Source organism: Procambarus clarkii, chromosome 18 (genome assembly GCF_040958095.1).
Source record: "Procambarus clarkii isolate CNS0578487 chromosome 18, FALCON_Pclarkii_2.0, whole genome shotgun sequence".
Classification (NCBI taxonomy): Eukaryota; Metazoa; Arthropoda; class Malacostraca; order Decapoda; family Cambaridae; genus Procambarus; species Procambarus clarkii.
Genome location: NC_091167.1, coordinates 36460970 through 36480561, shown reverse-complemented (window position 1 = coordinate 36480561; position 19592 = coordinate 36460970). Strand labels below are relative to the sequence as shown.

The following is a 19592-nucleotide window of genomic DNA, read 5'->3' as shown; positions in this document are numbered from 1 at the left end:
GTGTGTGTGTGTGTGTGTGTTTGTGTGTGTGTGTGTGTGTGTGTGTGTGTATATATATATATATATATATATATATATATATATATATATATATATATATATATATATATATATATATATATATTTATATATATATATATATATATATATATATATATATATATATATATATATATATATATATATATATATATATATATATATATATATATATATATATATATAGTACACAATACATTTATTTCTTTATCTTTACCCCCTTACCTGTGTTTAGTGGACGTGGAGGCAGTAAAAGTAGGTTTGAAGCACTGGATGTCCAACACCTGTGTCAAGTTTGCGTTGACCACCAACACCCAGCAGCCTCATCTTAGGTTCATACAGGATACTGGATGTTATTCTTTCTTTGGGCGACAAACCACCAATGGACAAAACGTTTCAATTGGCATAGGCTGCACGGAGGTGAGAGAAATAACATTTCACGTCACAAATGAACAAAAATAACAGCAAATCATTAATGCTTATGAACGCTCATTACACAACATTAGCTTTTGTTATTATTTTGTTCTGATTTTTGCATCATTTTCAAACGTCGAGTGACTTTTATTAATATTTCAAAATGTCAGTACACTTCTTTATACATGGCTTAGTGCAATGTATTGTGATGCTCAATATGCTCAAATCTCTTTCCTGATTAAATAGTAGTCTCTCTTTATCACTCCCGTCCCTCTCTCTCACTTTCTCTCTCTCTCTCTTTATATTTCTCAGGTTGGCACAGTAGCTCATGAAATCGGCCATGCCTTGGGGTTCGTCCACGAGCAGTCACGTCCAGAACGAAACAAATATGTCACTGTTGTCCCAGAGAACATCGTCCCGGATTTGATGCATAACTTCGAATATTATCTGTCATCCGATATTAACAACTACAATATAACTTATGACTACAGCTCAGTCATGCACTACGGACCCACGGTATGAACGTCATGATGATTTTAAGATAATATAAATGAAACATTTTTATTCTTTTTTTAAAGAATGGGTTAAAAATTCTTTTAATTTTGAACCTTCAAGCATTGAAATTTTGTTTCTGATCTCATTCATGAGAATTAATGTTCATTCAGTAGTACGAAGAACAAACCTAAACTACATAAGGGGATAATTCCTAAAAAAAAACGATAAGATGAAACTGAAGTCTAGCATTCGATATCCTATTTATAACTCCTCTGGAAAATATGTCCCAGTATTCTATTTTATAACATCTGTGCTTTTAGGCCATTTTTTACTTCGACATGAATGACAACAAGTAAATGCAGCATACATGATTTGTTGAGTTTGTTTTGTTATTAGTAATCATTAACAAATTACCGTAGATAATTTTACATTACTTACGAAAACCATCTAGAGTGAGATTATTATGTGGCGTCATTTCTGCCATAATTCTCACATTACTCGATTAGGCTAATAATAGAGCGATAATATATTGGTCATATATGGTATATAACATTATTTTTCAATTCAGGTATAAGCGGTCCCAGGGTTCAACTTCAGAGCAGGGCTTACTCTTAGCTTATATTTTGGAATCTGAATTATTATAATTAAAGACTGAAATTTATTTGACTTAAATTCCAAAAATCATACAGAAGGTAAAATATTAGAAATGAGTAAAGGATACAAGTATGAGTATACAGTTGTATGTCAGGTCGAAATATGTTTGAGGAAACCAAATCAATAGTAATATTTATTGAATGCCTCTTCCTCAGTACTTCACAAACAACGGGAAGGTGACCCTCAGTACTAAAGACTATTTCGCCCAGGGTTTAATTGGCCAGCGAATTGGCCTCTCTCACCGAGATAAACATATGGCAAACATCATGTATGGCTGCATCGGTGAGTGTTAATGATTTGGTTGAGATACACTTTTACCTGTATGTGTATCTAGGAATTTTGGAGTAGTTTAATTATTCCGAAACATCATATATATCTCTCTGGGACCTGTGGTGAATATTGATACTACAACAACATCCTTTTAATCATGTTTCATAGTTTTCAAATCTTAGAATATATGAACAAATGAATTTGCAAAGAAGCTTTTAGGCTTGTGCGAAACAGCACTAAATTATACTAACCCAACTTATTTGTGTAAATGTTTAAAATTCCCTTGCAAATAAACAGAGATTCTACTTCTGCTATGTTATACGGTAACTTGTTAAACAAATCAGCTAACTTACTACCAAACAAGCATTTACTTAGGTCCTTCCTGAATCTAAACTTATACAGTGTAAATCCATCATTTGTATTCTATTTTGTACTGACATTTAAAATATTATTTTGTCTCTCTTTGATATACACCTTTCATCAATTTATGTATTCCAATTGTAGGCATCCATCAGTCTCAGGAGACTATGAAGTTGCGCTCTGGTTGTCGGTCTGGAGTGGCCTCACCAGGGCGCAAAGCCAGGGTAGGTTGATACGGGGGAGAAGCTGTTACCCAGGCAGCAGGTCCCCCCTCTCCACAGGGCTGAAAGTCTCCAAAATATTCCAATTGCATATTCTTTTTCTCGTCATTTTATTAGAGAATGTAAAAAAAAAGATTTAATCTCTTTTTCATGAAGAAAGTTTCTAATTCCAGAGTGACTCAAATCTCTATCGAATTTTGATCTCATCATTCCATCATTAGCCAATTGATACATGATAACAATATTAACATTACTATGGCTCAGAATCCGGATATTTCAGCATTACGTTGCTTCTGCAAATCTTTCGTCCAATGTTCAAGCCTTCTTGAATTTACATGATCTTCTTGAAGTAAGTTTGAGATTTCTTCAGAATTTCCGCGCCTATTTTGGTTTTGTCTACAAATTTTTCTATCAGGAGAATATGAGACGTGTGTTGACACTTGAAGTCAAGTCAGGAGAATAGGGGACTCTTGATCCCACGTGAAAATACAGAACATATATGGTGTCTAATGAACAAATCCACAAGGGCCGTGACGAGGATTTGTTCGTTTGATGCATCATGTTAGTGTGATCTCTGTGTGTAATATATGGTGTCTACTGTTGCTCTTATTTGGTGACACGGTTTGAAATATTTTCTGCAAATAATAGAAACCATTAAGTCGTAAAGGAGTAGTACACGATATTGAGAAATTAAAAGAAAACATAAATAATATGTTTAATAAATAAGATATATATTTGTAAATAACCACCTAGTACACTTTCGTGGTGTTCTATTTTTATCCTTTTGTGTAGTTTGTATTGTGCGAGTTCCTTGTTTGTATTAATTAGTTTGACCTTTTTTTTAAATAATACTCGGGTTTCAGTAATCACTTTGTCATGTTACCCTTATTTGTTAATATCCATTTTAGTTACGTTTTTGATGTGGCGCCCTTGTGCTGGGAAGCGGTTCACTTTGTTACTCTATATTGCGAGGATCAGGTTTAATGTTTTCCTGTGTTTCTGAAGCGAGGGAAATAATAGAAGAAAGCGCCAAGCCCTTTCAACTATATAGCCCTTGGAAGGGATTAGGATAGGAATTTGGGATTGGATGGGGAAGAGCAATGGTGCCTAACCACTTAGGTGGAAGGGAATCGGACGCCGACCGGCAAGAAGAGAGATCGTCGTTCTACCGTCTAGTTCAAGGGGTTGCTAAATAGCTGTTTGTTTTTAATTTCTCATGTTTTTTTGTGTTTTGTTTATTAAAAGTATCATGAACGTGTACATAGCTCTTCTCAAAACCCATTGGATATAAAATTTATTTTGTCAACAGGAAAATGGCTGAAGGCTTGTAAAGTCCCCGCAGACCCGTGCAAGAACGGCGGCTATTTTGGTGTCAAATGTGCGTGTGTGTGTCCTCCTGGCACTTCCGGCACCAGCTGTCAAACTGTTACTGGGGGATACTACGGTAAATACCTACGGAGTAGTAGGTAGGATACTACGTACGGAGTAGTAGGTAGGATACTACCTACGGTAGTATCGTAGTACTACAATACTACACTTTGCGTATCTAGCAATGTTGCTACATCTATCGCGATGATAAAATTTAAATGTTTTAATCTGAAGTCAACCGGATGTTGCATTAGTTAGTAGTAAACACACACTGTTACTCTGAGTACTTGCTCAACATTGCAAATCTGTAATTGCATGTTCCCTCAATTCATGACCTACTACAATCGAATTGCTAATTAATATTTATTCAAATCACATTACCAACCATGAAATGCAGATCACCGTTTCATGACTCAACTGTCAACCACGAATGACATATTTATATCCAAATAATTACGCAGTAAAATTGTTCGACCAAACACCATTAGCCCCTTGACGACTAGTTAACTAGCCTTGTGTCTATTTCCTGGCAGATGCCTTAAAACAACCCTGCTCAAGGACAATCACCAAAGCAGGTGTCATCACTTCTCCAAACTACCCCAACAACTACCCTGCAGGTGAGGTCATTTGGTGTTTTTAATTTGATGGATCTTTATAGTGATCTGTATCTAATTTGTCTATATGAGTGCGTGATTCTGATACACGTCTTGCAACGTGTCTGTATGAATTCAGATGCTGATCACCTCCACCCTCAACTTGACAGGCTCAAAGTGCATTTACGTGATCAAGGCTCCTCGGTGCCACTATCCTAGACTCACCTTCAGCAGCTTCGAGCTGAACGGACGAGACCCTAAATGCAATACTGTGAATTGCTGCTTCTACGACATTCTGGAGATCAGGACAACCAACACCGTTAGCGGCCCAGTGTGAGTATAGGTGTATGACAGCGGGGAGGTATACGAGGGAGGGTGAATGAAGGAGGATATGTGAGACAGTGTGTATGAGGAAGAGTTTATGATGAAGAGTGTATGTAGAAAGGTGTATGAGGGGGAGTGAAAGAGGAAGAGTGTATGAGAGTATATTGATCACGGGGTATATACATGAGAGTGTATGAGGGGAGGGTTTAAGAGAGAATGTGCATGAGAGAGGATGAATGAGGGAAAGTGAATGAAATCAAGTGTATGAGGAAAGGTATAGAAAGTGAGATATATGATGGAGATTATGTTTATGTTTTCTCGTGTGAAAGCTTTTTGACAAATTAAATCTCTTCAATGAGGCTTTTTACTTACCATAAAATCCACTAAGTCCAGCCGAAGTCAACGTCATCTTTCGACTTCAAGTCCAACTACCATCCATATTATATATCAGCTCCTGCCTACAGATCAACTCCATCAGTCTAAGTTTAACGTCATCTTTCTTTTCGAAGTTAACATCATCCTTCTATTAGTTTTATGAGGTCAGCTCCAAGTGCTAGTTCTCACTGTCAGGAAGGATCATCTTGATTATAATTGTAGATTCCCATTACAGGTATTGTGGCACGGACATTGCAGCCGGCCAGGTGTTTACAGCATCAGTAAACCCCCTGATTGTCTTCTTTGACACATCAAGTGATTTATATCCTGGATGGTCGGCCACCGTGTCCTTCGTGCCAATTGCTGGATGCAAGTAAGTCGCCAACTTTGAGAAATTTCAATGCAGAATATGTAAACAAAAATTATTTTTGAAAATTAAGTCTGGTATAATTCCTTCCAAATGGACAACTCACAGCAAGGTCTTTTTCCACGGCATATAACTTTTATGACACGTTTTTCCATTCGAAGCCTGTTATCTTTTTATTCTGTTTTACTGCAGAATCAATTTACGGATTGATTCATGAAACTCTTGAATTTAACAACTGTCTTCCCACGCTTGCTTTCCGAGCGACGTCAAAGCCTAAATTGCAAAATCAGTGGTTTTATTGCCAGCGAGTTTTACTCGATCAGAGTCATTCTTTTTATCTTTTCATTTAATCATTATTTATCTTTTTCTTTTTATAAATTTTCACGTTGAAGTGAAAATATTTAGACGTGGTTATCATACTCACCTATGGTCTTATATGATGATGAATTGAATGTAACTCATTCTTTGTCTTTTGATTTTCAGATGAACTGGACGATAGTCAGAACATGGTAAGCAACTGCTTTCACAATTTCTTGATCTGGTTGACACTTGCTAGTGATGCCTCTGACAACACTGGCCATCAGTACCTATGATAATAATAATAATAATAATAATAATAATAATAATAATAATAATAATAATAATAATAATAATAATAATAATAAAAAAGCAGGAACTGTACAAATAATTATAACAATAAAATGAAGAAAAATAAAAACAAATGGTAATATATATTTACTTACTGTGACAGGGATTTATTCACAAGCGTCTAGCCTAATGTTCTACTCTTCTTCCCCAGGCAACCGTGGATCCAAGTTCAAACTGCTATGGACATCAAGAGTACTCTCTACCCATTAGGCGCTCACTGGTACTACAATTAGAGCGATGATAACGAAATATTTAGTTTAACTGTCTTGAAAACACTTCTTGCAGGCCCTTTCCTTAGCTGTGATCGGTGCTCTGTAAAAACTTATGTTTGAAGATTTAAGAATCTCGAGATTTTCCTAATAATACATATATGTAAGACCGAGGACACAGTGTGTGGCTTATTTGTACTTATACTGGTAAAATTTCAGATTCTCATAAAACACCAACAATAGTAGCTTCTAAATATATATTCTGCAACATTCATCTGGTTTAATTTACCTCAGTAAGTTTGAAAATGTTTACAGGATCAACGAAACAAACCTCTTTTACATAAGACAAATAATGGTAAAAAAAGATCTTCGAAGATATATTATATTAACTTTATTCTCATGCAAAAAAGAACAGAAAAATGGAAATATAAATAATTATTCTACTTTTACTCTCATATCAAAGAACAAATTAACAAAAATTGTTCATGACTATTCTACCAACTTGCCTTTTTCGTTCACAAACCATCCGTATCCCTTCTCTATTTTACCTACACACTGGTAATGGCCATTACTTTTTTTATTATATATAACACAAATTACCTCTATTGACTGGTGGGAAAAAGAACAATATTCGATATCCTTTTATCTCGTAACATGCTCTAATAGTTTCCAGTACCCTAGCAATTCCTAAGTTTGCGATTGTGACACGAACTCACACCTAATTTTCCTATTACAGTTTGGTAGACATAGGATGAATCTTTCTATTTATACCATTGAACCTGATAATAAACAGGGTACTTTGGTCTAATGACCTCCGATGAATCGCAGGCCATTGAGTCCAGCTAGTGAGCTAGGGCAAATGTTTCCGGTCAGAATAATCTTCATTTGTGTAATCTTTGGTCCTTCCTTTCTCTCCTTCAGTTTCCAGCTTGTATTAAGAGACGTCCGATATTCACAATCCAGTGATGTAAATTTACATAACAGAAGTGTGCCAACTTTATTTATGGAAGTAATAGTCGATGAGATTTTTGAATACTATAAATAATAATAATTTTGAAAGTTAAAAAAATATTAACAAAAGCAAGTGTAAAAAAATTGTCAATACCAACCCTGAAATATTTAGGCACTAAACCAGCGTTTAAATTACAAAACACACACAAAAATCAATGACATGAGGAAAGATCTTTGAGAGTTGTGATCCATATTCCATCCTGGAGCCGCCATTGACTATTAACTCCTGGTCTGGGCAAGGCAGTGTCCCGAAGGTGATCACAGGACTCTGTAAGTGAAGAACATACCGGAGCTCTGGCCCGCCTGGCCCTGGTAGGCTATGTACATCGTGTTGTTTGTGGAGGTGAAGGTCTTGAAACCAGTGCCGCAGAAGATGGAGGAGGTCGCAGCCGGGTAGGTCTTCTCTCCCCTGCCGTTTACAGTAACGTAGTTCAACGGTCATCCGCTAGCACTCAGGGTTACGTAGTAAATACCAACGGAGATTCTCCTCCCAGGAGATGCCTGGTAAAGGGATAGTGGATAATTTTCCAGCTCTCATTACACCAAAAAATTATAACATTAACAAAAAAAATTTTAACACAGTAAAATAAAACGATAGTAATTAGTAATTAAAATGTTAGTAGAATTGATAAATAATTGTAAACTTGGATCACAAATAATTCATAGACAAAATAGTTGAAAGTTAGTTTTAGACAGTATATGAATATCTACCCAAGTTGATACCTATTCCTAAGTCAGACTAGGTCATTCTAGTTTGACCTTGAGTGTTGTCAGATTAAACATGTATACGCAACTCAACTATCGATATACACACACGTGGAAATAGCACTGAGACCCTAGGGTCCTCGAGGAAGTGTCAGAGCTTTATCAGAAAACTAAGTTCTAGGCAGTTTGATGTTACCGAAGATTCAAAGCTGTCAGTTTTCTGTTACAGTATCTCAGGTCAGGTGTGAGATGAAAGCACTGTCATGATCTAAACTCTAAGATGGTAAGGCAAACCTCAGTGTAAGCTTGCTGTTGATAGTTGGACGAAAGTGTTTGATATGTATTGCATGCCAAATCTTCTGTTGTCTTTGTTTCTATTGATTAATTCGGTGTTATTGCTAAGAATATATCTGGTAATGGTTGGATGTGAGAAGAAATTATGTGATATTTGATCAATTCTTTTTTGTTTCAGCATTGTCAAGCGCCTAGAAGGATATATTGTCTTTCCTACATATATTGAGATCGCTGAGACTGAAAGCCCCCAATTAGGAGTATAAACACATGGACGACATTCGTCTGTTTCAAAGCGTTTGGTTTGGTTTCAGGAACGCTCTTAATAAGCAAATTGGTGAGCTTTTTTGTGCCCGTGAAGTAAGTGGTAAACTATATATTTTTTGTACCCTGTATTCTGTTGAAAATATGTACGTGTAGAACAGTTTAACAGGCGGGACAAATTATATAGTGTAGGGTCTTTCATGGAGATTATATTTCAGTTCACCTTCCGTCCAATTTCATGACGGTCGATGGACGTAATATTTGTGACGCATAATAAGCGAGCAACATGGACTAGCTAGTGAAGATGATTTCCAACACTTAGATAATCTTTTTGGATCTGAAGTCACTAGTGCCGTGGAGCAAGCTGAGTCTTGCTTCTCACTTTGCACGCCAAATCCTAAATGAGTTTAGGATTTGGCTTGCGCCACGCCAAATGAGTTAGACTGCTCTTCCCTATGATTCTCCTCTTCCTGGCATCTGTTTATTCCAGTTATTACCGTGGTTTCTACTTATTTTACAGACAATCACAAATCAAAACAAAAGCCAAAAAGAGTCCTCTCTATAAATTCGTCAAGGTTGTGAACTTACCACGATCCACCATTCACACTGTCTCAGCACAGTGTGTTTTGCCAGGGGCAGGAAGTTTGTTGTTTGGCCGAAGCCTTCGCTTCCCAGCATGGTAGTGTTGATGAGCTGAAAACAGAAGTAAACATTATTAATTTATATATTTGTTATGTTCATTTATATTTAATAAATATTTTGTTATATATATTTAGTATATATAATTATTAAGACTGCCGGTAATAATTACAGTAATTATAATAATAATAATAATAATAATAATAATAATAATAATAAAAATAATAATAATAATAATAATAATAATAATAATAATAATAATAATAATAATAATAATAATAATAATAAAGTTGACAGTTGACTAGAGCGTGTCTGGGAACACCCAGCGCATAGCTTCGAACCCTGATAAAGGCTTCTGTGGATTTGTTCTTTAATATATCACGTAATACTTAAATCCTTACCAGCAAGATACTTAATGGCTTATCACATAATCATGCAATGTAGCATTAACATAGTACTATAATTAGGTCACTGCACTATTAATTTCATAAAAAAATTAAGCTAAACATTTCTGAAACTAATAGACAACAAATGTGAATATCTTAGTGCCAAGAACACTGGGGTCTAGTTCTTAAACTCCCTGCATGATTATAGGTTCTGCTATATGATCAGTAATTCACTAATTATACTAACCTTGTTGCATGATCTTTGCTGGTTACAAATGACGATGTTATTCTCACCTTGTGACATGCTGTTTGCAGGGGACAAATGGAAATGTTGAAGCCGGTGGCGTTAAGGAGACTATCGGACCGGAACGCCATGTTAAAGTTGAAGTTCGGGGCGGAGAAACTCCAAGTAGTGTTTCCGGTGTAGCTTAAGAAAACACATAGCAAGTTATGGCATTGGAGAAGATACGTGGGAGAGCGATGGAAGTCTTGAAGATGATGGTCAAGTTGCATTTCCTGACATATTATGTCAGGAAATGTGAAATTTTACATGCACATGTCACAGGCCAAAAACGATTAATTACAAACTATTTCAATAGGAAAATAACAATAAATCACATGAAATGATGATTTTTTACTTACCTTTTCGTCCTGCTGTAAGGATAGGTGAGGCTCACGGAATCACCAGTTTTAAGGTTGAAGGCATTGGCGATGTAGGTGACTTTGTAAGGAGCAGTCTGCCACAGGAAAAATGAGTTTTTATCATGAAATATGCTGTCTACCTGTTACAGCAACGCTATGACTACCAGGTACAGGAGCACTACGATTCTGCTAATTACAGCAAGGCTTTGACTCTACCGGTTATATCCTTTTAAAAACTACAATTACTAGACCAAGTACGGGAACCAGTTTAGTACTGATGGTCATCAGAATATATGAAATTGATGAAGCCTTATTGGCCCATTCGAATCAGCTTCAATTTATATCCACCAAAACTCATTCACATAAGTCTAACCTACGCTTGAAACAAATCAGTGATCTCATGACTATATGTAACTTGGTTATTTGCTCTATAAACCAACAATCCAGCTTTCAAACCAGTATATATCCAGTTTTTTCCTGAATCTAAACTTTTCCAATTTGTATCAATTTTTATTCTCACCTGTCTTAATGGTTTAAACTATATTTATATCCCTCTTATTACTCCCTTTAATTATTATTTTAATTTCAGATTCATTTTGTTGTTCCTAAGGTTCCTGGAAGGTTAGTCTGAAGTATTCTGAATCATAAGTTAAGGAGAAGTTGACCAATCTTGAGAAGGTTCTCAAGTTGTCTGATCTTGACTGCTTAGGTTCTATGTCACCTACTTTGCTTTAAATTGTCCCAAGACACTTCAGTTTTTAATAAAAAAAAAAGACAATCACTCATATTTTTTTTATTGATATAATTTTTTGGTATACTATCACTGAAATGTCTGTCAGATTGGCTGCATCTGTATCTGTTTGTTCGCAGCTATCTGGATGTCTGTCTATCAGTAAATTTGTTAGTTAATCAGCGTTTATCAATCCATCAGACTGTCTGCATGCATGCTTGTCTTCATGGTATGTCTGCCTTTATGAATGTATGTATGATTGTCTTTGTGTATGTCTATTTGTCTTTACGTATGTCTGTGGGGTATTTATTTTTGTCTTTGTGTGTCTATTTATATCACTTTAATATATTTGTTATAACGTATGTATGTGCGTACGTATGACTCTATGTAAGCTGTTCGTCTTTATGTATGTACGTCTGTCTATGTATATTTCCAACTGTCTTTACGTATGACTGTTTCTCTTTGTGTTTGTCTTCATGTGTGATTTTTTCATTGCATATATTTGTGTTTATGTATATCTGTTTATCTCATATAAGAGATTTCATATAATATATGTCTGTTTATCTGACTATCTTTATCTTTGTGTATAGATGAATATAGCGCACTAATCAATGAAAATAATAACCACCTACTCTGAAAATACGAGTAAATGTAGACTGTATATTTCGATCCAAACCCGGGATACTCTTCATCAGTAAGCGAGAATAATGACTGTAGCTGCTTTTGTGTCGTCAAGTCAGGTGTCCCGGGAAGAGGTGCAGACAGTGGATAATAACTTCACTGTTACATAACAGCTCACAAAATCTGGTAACCACAGACAGTAATCAGCTTCCACCAGATGTATTAGCAGTGCAGGATGGTTATCTTGAGATGATTTCGGGGATTTTAGTGTCCCCGCGGCCCGGTCCTCGACCAGGCCTCCACTCCCAGGAAGCAGCCCGTGACAACTGACTAACACCCAGGTACCTATTTTACTGCTAGGTAACAGGGGCATAGGATGAAAGAAACTTTGTTTCTCGCCGGCGCCTGGGATCGAACCCAGGACCACAGGATCACAAGTCCAGTGTGCTGTCCGCTCGGCCGACCGGCTCCCCCGGATAGATTAGAGGAAGAAAGGTGGCACAGAATCCTTACAGCATGTGAAGAAGTCTCTGACATTGGATGAGCTCAATCGGGCTAAGAAAAACTCCAAAGATACATCCTCTGAAGACGACAAAATAATCTATACAATTAATAGAAACCTCGGCTCAGAGGGAGACGCTGCATACCTTAGGTTAATTAAATTAACCTGGACTTCTCAAACTAGACGCGGACGACTTTATCCTCGTCTTAAAAGCAAGGGACACGGTACGCCTTGCACCCAAATGCTTAGACTGCATCAGTGAAGAGGCAAAGCAGATGGGTATCAAACTCAACCCCACAAAGACAAAAGCCATGCCCATAAAAATAGCGAAGCCCAACATCCAACTCACAGTACAGGGTCAACCAATTGAATGGGTGGACACATATCAGTATCAAGGAATAATCCTGGACACACCCATAAATTTTAATGCTGAGGTCACATACATGAGAGAGAGAACTGCGGCCCTGACGGCAATCCTCAGGTCACTAACCTCTCTGGAGGAGCCAATCTGCAAGTCCCTCGCACATACTATGTACAGGCAGTCAGATCAATGATCGACTATGCCGCACCTGCACTCACAATTCTATCACAAAAACAGTGGAAAAAGCTTGTAGTTGCCCAAAACAATGCCATGAGAGCTGCCCTGGGAGCTCCTATGTGAACCAGCCTTGAAACTCTAGGATTGGAAGCGGGTTTGCATTCTCTACAAGAAAGGATATAGCAAAGAACATCTACGATTATCAGTAAGATAATTGTTTTCCCTGATTCAGTTCCGGTACGTCCGGCCTTGATGGTTGGACTAGGCCAAAACAACGGAAACTCTTGGGCTGCTACAGCGGGAAAAGTCCTAAACAGACAACAATTAAAACGCATGTCTAAACAGACATGATAAAACGCATAGAGGAGGTGATCAACCACACCCAAAATATACCTGTTCTCCACCGTGGGAGGAGCCTACCTTCAAAATAGTAATAGAAAAGTCTTCTAATGAAAAGGCTGCCTATGATGAAACAATCTTACGGTGCATCATAGAAAAGCAGATGAGCAGCATTGCAGTAGCAGGAGTCACCCACAACTTCACAGACGGATCGGTGGACACTGATCGACAGTTCTGGTGCTGCTCTTTGCACGGACAGTGAGCAGGCATATTGGAGACTGGGAGGACCAATATCATCAACCCGAACAGAGCTGTTTGCCATACAACAGGCATTCGCGCACAAAACACTCAGAATGCAATCATACACACAGACTCAAAAGCTGCACTTCAAATATTAGGACAAAAGCAGTGGAAAGACAATGTGGAAATAATTACTACCAATATGTATCTTCGAGCTTCGAGCTTCGTATCTTACTAAAGGCAAAAGACCCAACATCACCCTATTCCATCATGGATCCCATCCCATGATGGAATACCATTAATTGAGAAAGCCGATGAAATTGCTGAATTGGCAACTCGTCCTCCAGTGATACATAAAACAATCCAACCCAGCCTAGAATACATAAAAAACATCAATACCAAAAAACCCTCACACCTCAATAAAGTAAAGCCCATCTACACCAGAGAATAGCAGAAGGTTCGCCCTCTGCAATATGGTATTTTCAGGCCACCAAGTTAGAAAGGTTAAACATCACAAAAGGAATCCACAGGGAAATAGCAGTTCGGTTATATAGACTACGTCTAGGTATTTCTCACCAATCTGGGAGATTGGTGAGCCCAGACAGAGAGAATGCATCTTTTGCCAAACAGTCTCAGAAAAGCCTTCACTATCTCCTGCAATGTTAAGCAACCAACGACCTTAGAAGAGCTTTAGGAGTCCCTGAATCTTGCAGTAACCACTCTGAATACATCAACACTGCCACTCATCTGGTATAAAAAGGTGTCCAGCAGCTGGACACCCTCATAAACACTGTCAAGCAGTATCCTCCTCCGCGATAGCAGCCTGACGATTTCAATGCAACCTCAGCACACAGTATACATTCACTAAAATTAAAAAAAAAATCTACCACATACGGGCTATTCATGCCCGTGCCATCTCCTGATTGGCTTAATCCTTATCAATCAATCTGGTAACCACTGCCCTGAGGAGATATTAAAATTTGGATTATTATTTATAAAAATAGATTATATATTTTTAGTCTTTCGAAGCCACAGTGTTAGGGATAAGTTATATAACAATTATCCCGAATAATTTAGTGATCGGTCATACTTACATAAGGCTGAGTTTTTTTGTCATATCTCACAGACTTCTTGTGTTCGATAAAGCAGTTTTTTTTATCCCTACCTGTTTGAATATAATAAACTTTGTAACAATCCTTATTCAGAATGTTATAGATCCCGGCACCCTTAGCTTTATTTTTCTTCTGGTAGACGTTTACTAATTCATTTCCGACTTAATTTGGGTAACTCGTTTACCTATTTACCTTGAAGTTCTCAGTGGCGAACATCACGTTAGAACTCTGTGGAATGCCAAGCTCTTCTTATTGGGGATCTCCAGCTACCTGGTTCTGACAGTCTAGAAATAAGTTGCTTAGGCGACTTGTAAAGCTTCGCCCAGGAGCTAATTAGGGTATCCTACTTTCATGAATTGACTGTAGATGTTATTGATTTCAATGTCCAACCACTGAGGACTACAGATTCGCAATGCTCATTAGAAAAGTCTGGAATCAAACACTATTTGTTTGCTGTCTTAGTATGACTGCTGAAGTAGTGGAGTTAGTTACCTGAATGAGTATCTTTCCTGTACACGTTGAAGCTCAGTGAGGTGTTACTCATTATTACAATGATGTCTAGAAAAGGTAATTTATCATCTGACTCCCATTCAACTTTAAAGTTGATACTGGCAACTAGAGCGTTCAGTCTCTCAGAGAACTCGGAGACAGGCCCCCAGCTTTCCTTACAATATGTAAATATATCATCAACGCATCTGCATCAAATCATGCCTTGATATTTAATATGAGAGAGGACGCATGTCTCGAAGTACTCCAATACAGGTTAGATATCGATGTCTAATCTCCCCATTGATATCTTCTCCTTCCTCTACTCCTGCCTCTCGCCATCACATATATTTCTCTCCCTATCTCCTCTTTTTAGCCCCTCCCGCTTATTCGATCCATTTCCTTCACCTCTTCCCTTAACCTTCCCCACTCAAATTTCCCCACTGCATTGAACCTAATTTCCGCCGCCCGCCCTCTCATCAAAGTGTACACAAGTCAGTGGTTTCAAATAAATAAAATCCATTAGAGTGAGAAAGATTTATCGTGTCAGACGCCACTATAAATAAGATCTTTCAAAAGACAGTTTAAGTAATTGACGGCGTCATATTACTCCGAGGGCAGCAGCCCTGAGGTATAATTTATTACATGTGCGATCGGCTTAAAATTATTTTTAAAATAATTTATTTAACTTTAAATATAGTTTAATTTTGCATTAATCGGTGGCAAATTTAACTTGAATTAAACATTTTAAATAAGCAGGAGAAATGTATAAGTGTATACTAAGGTTATGTGCAGCGAGGGTTAAGTTCCTTATTGTTTGTGTAATGAGTTTTGAGTTTACTCCAGTCATGAGCTTGTCTCAAAACAAAAATATACATGATGGATAGATGGTTAAATGAGTGGATAGACGGATAGATAGACTGATAGGTGAATGGAAAGAGGGATGGATAGATAGATGAATGGATAAATGAATAGATAGAAGAATAGACAGACAGATAGATGATAAATAGATGGATATATAGCTAGACGGGTGGATAGACTGGTGAACAGAAAGCGAGATGAATAGGTAGATTCACGGAAAGATACACAGATAGATGGATAAAAAAGTTTGATAGATGCATGCATGGATATTTGTATAAATAGATACATGGATGGATTGAGAGATAGATGGATGCATGTATGGATAGATGTTTGGGTACATGGATACTTGTATGGATAAATAATTGCATAGATGGACAGATAAATATAGATATGGAAGAATAGATGAGAGAAAAAATGGGAGAATAGATGAGAGGATAGATATATATATATATATAAATGGATGGATAGAGAGAGGCATAGGTAGATGCGTGGATAGATGCCAGATAGACTGAAGTTAGATGAGTGGATTAATAGATAGATCGATGTATATATGAATGGACGATGGGTAAATGAAAGGATAGAGAATTGGATAGACAGATGGCATTGGGTAAGGGCATCACTTTCGCGCTCTCCACAAACAAAAAAAAACTTGCCCCAAGTGCAGCCAGCGTTACAGGCGATCGAGCGGCAACACTGAAAAGTGCATACTCTTTTCACTGTCCTAACCTCAATTTTTGATCTACATGTTTCATTTTTGTACCAATGTGTTCGCAATAGATAAAATGTCACCAAAGCATGAGTTAAATCACCACCAAATAAAGAACTACAACGATCACTAGCCGTGAGCTCCAAACAGCGACTATATGTTTCTATTCTTTTCAGGGTTGTCAACTCCACACTTGTCCACTTTGTGAAAGAGAAAACATTCACTCTCTTGAACATTATATTGTAGAATGTCCCATATTGACTGACTTTCGCCCTCCTGGGCTAAGGTATGCTGAACTGTGTAATTACTATATTAGTACTGAAACACTTAATTATATATTGGACTTGTACCCAAGATTAACCATGTAATGTATCAATTATATAATGTATGTATATGATGTAACTATATAACCTGAGCTTGTAAAAGCACCTTCATCACCAGTGATTAAGTGATTAATTGCACACTAGTTTCTCTATCAGCTATCTCACTCTGTCAGAGTAAAAGAGACAAATGTATGTGAATGCATATGTGTGTGTGTATATATGTATGTATACATGCATGTGTACATATATATGTGTGTGTGTGTGTATGTATATGTATGTGTATAAAGTATATATATGGAAGCTGATCAGAATTACATTTCACCTTTTTAAATGCACATTAATGACACTATGTAAAAGACACATCGAACACTTTATGTAGGGCATACGTAAATCTGTGTATCTATGTATTTACGTATGTAGGTTAGCTTAGCATTTTAAAAGCACCGAATCACCTTCTGTGGTTGATTGTTTAATAAACCCTTGAACTATATGTTTAACCCATCTCTAACCCTGTCCATGGAGGACAGAAGAAAATGTATATATGCTGGTTAGCATTGTAAATGTGTGACCACGTTTGTGGTAGAAAAAAGAAAGAAAAAAAAACGAAAAAAAAAACGTCCAACAGATTTAAATTTAGTATCACTGAGATCGCAATAAAATTCCCTACACGGACATATGCATGTAAATGTAGAATTATGATCGTGGCCCACCCGCAAGAGTGTGTGAAGTGGGGGAAGTGTTACCTGTTACCACACATCTGCCAAACCAGTATTGAAAAGTGTATATTCTTGTCACTGTCCTGACCTTAATTTTCTATATACGTATTTCATTTTTGTACCAATGTGTTCGCAATAAAATTTTCTAGAAGAACATATGTATAAAATGTCACACAAGGATGCGTTTGACCGGCACCAAATAAAAAACCTGCGTCGATTACACTTGTCGTGTCAACAATACAATAGTCTTACCACGAAAATACAGTACAATGCCGTTCTCCCAAATAGGCCATGTGGCTGTTAGAGAAAACAAAAATTTCATGGCAAACATCTTCATACTATCCCCAAGTCGATCGGATAAGAATTGGATTTCATACAAATATTATTTAATCGGACGTAAATTTACGTCGCTCGTGCGGACTCAAGAGAAAAATATCAGATGAATATTTAGGTCCGCGGGGAGCGAAAGTGAAAAATCCGAAATACCTTAACCACTCGACCACCACGAGGTTATCATTTTGTGGTTAAGGCATCCTGTACATTAGTTGCATTGCTTCTGGCAGTATGGGTTCGAGTCACTTTGGGGTGTGAGTTTTCAGTTGCATATATGCCTGGAGACCGTTCAGGCTTGTTCGCATTTGTGTTCCACACGTGTGCCCCAAAGAATGAGGTGATTTGATAAAGAACCATGCCCAAGATTACCAACAGAGTGCCGGCGGGGGGATGGGGAATTAGCCTCGGCTACCATACTCTTTTTGTCCGGTCGTGTTGGTCGAGTGGTTAAGGGATCCTGTACATCACTTGCATTGCTTCTGACAGTATGGGTTCAAGTCACTTCTGGGGTGTGAGTTTTCAGATATATATATATATATATATATATATATATATATATATATATATATTAGGGAAGGGAGTACCAACTCTGGCTGGAAGAAGGGGGACCTATAGCCTCGGAGGAAACCACACATAACGCATTGGAGGGAATGTAGGTCCCCCTCCAATACAGTTTGTGTGCTTTTCTCCTACCACCCCCTTCCCTTTTTTTTTTCCTTTATTGTGTATTTAAAGGTTACAAAACATACAAGACAAATGCCTAAAGGTTATGGATCTCTTGAAGCTCCTCCACTTCTGGACAGGAACCGAGCACGCAGCAAGCATTTCCCCTCTGGATCGCCACACTGAGGCGCTGAAACAAAAAAACTGGAAGCCCTTGGGTCTCTGGTGACGTCAATGAGCTTGGAACCCAATTCCTTGAGAAATCCCAAGGCACTCTTGCCCCAGGGGCCATGCGTCTCAGACGCTATGGGAACAAAGAGGTATTGACCTTCCAGTCGCCTGTACTTGAGTGATTTTGCTGTTTCCCTGTGGTTGGCCCCCCACCTGCTTGATCAGCTCCGAAGTGTACATAGGTGTCAGCCAGGGTGGATACACATGTGTAGTCCCACACCAACTGTCTACCCTCCTTCCATGAGTATATGGTGATGCCATCAGGGCGAAGTGCGGGGAAATCCGGGTTTTGGACCCCTAGGATGCGAGGTTCTCTCTCCGCTGGGCACCCAGCTGAGACGAGGCTTCTCTTGATGATGTCATTGACCTCGTTGTGTCTTGCATGCCAGCCCTTTGTGCTTCCGCAATGCAACCCATGCAGTCCGTATTGGTCTGCTTCCACCCTGTTGCAAATACACTTGTATTCAGTGTGAATTGGGGCCCCAAGGCGGAGGGCCACTGCTACACGAAGGGATTCTGGATCTAGGCGCGTGCCCATTGCTGACATGGGTACTGCCAGGAGGAAGTCTCCTGCATGGGGAGCACGCACTGCTCTGAGGTGGGCTTTCTCCTTGTCTGATGTTGCGGCGCTGAGCATGGCATCAGCTACCTTTTCCACTAGAGGGTGGTCCCAGCCGGACTGTTTGTGTTGTTTTGTTGGCTCTATAATGGTTGCTGGGGCTGCAAGAACATCCCACTGATTTGAACATTCAGTGAAAGCAGGATCGTGTATTCCTGCTGAATCTCTCAGGGTTGCAGGTAAAATATCTCTGACGAGGTCGTGCGATGCATGAGAGGAGGAAAGGAAGGCTGGTAGAGCAATTTGGGAGGCTGTGCGGACACCAAGGCCGCCGAGTCTTACAGGAAGGGTTGCTTG

The 19592-nt window shown here is 38.2% G+C and overlaps 1 protein-coding gene across 1 annotated transcript in view; it reads left to right on the top strand.

The window, feature by feature from the left end:
* Positions 1–8610, top strand: part of LOC138366085 (blastula protease 10-like) — a 13275-nt gene extending 4665 nt beyond the window's left edge. Inside the window, exons 5-11 of the mRNA XM_069326817.1 lie at positions 275–459; positions 766–969; positions 1758–1884; positions 3763–3897; positions 4585–4747; positions 5349–5486; positions 8526–8610. Of these exons, the coding sequence (XP_069182918.1) occupies positions 275–459; positions 766–969; positions 1758–1884; positions 3763–3897; positions 4585–4747; positions 5349–5486; positions 8526–8610 (1037 nt within the window). The remainder of the gene's footprint in view (positions 1–274; positions 460–765; positions 970–1757; positions 1885–3762; positions 3898–4584; positions 4748–5348; positions 5487–8525) is intronic.
* Positions 8611–19592: the final 10982 nt, after the last annotated feature.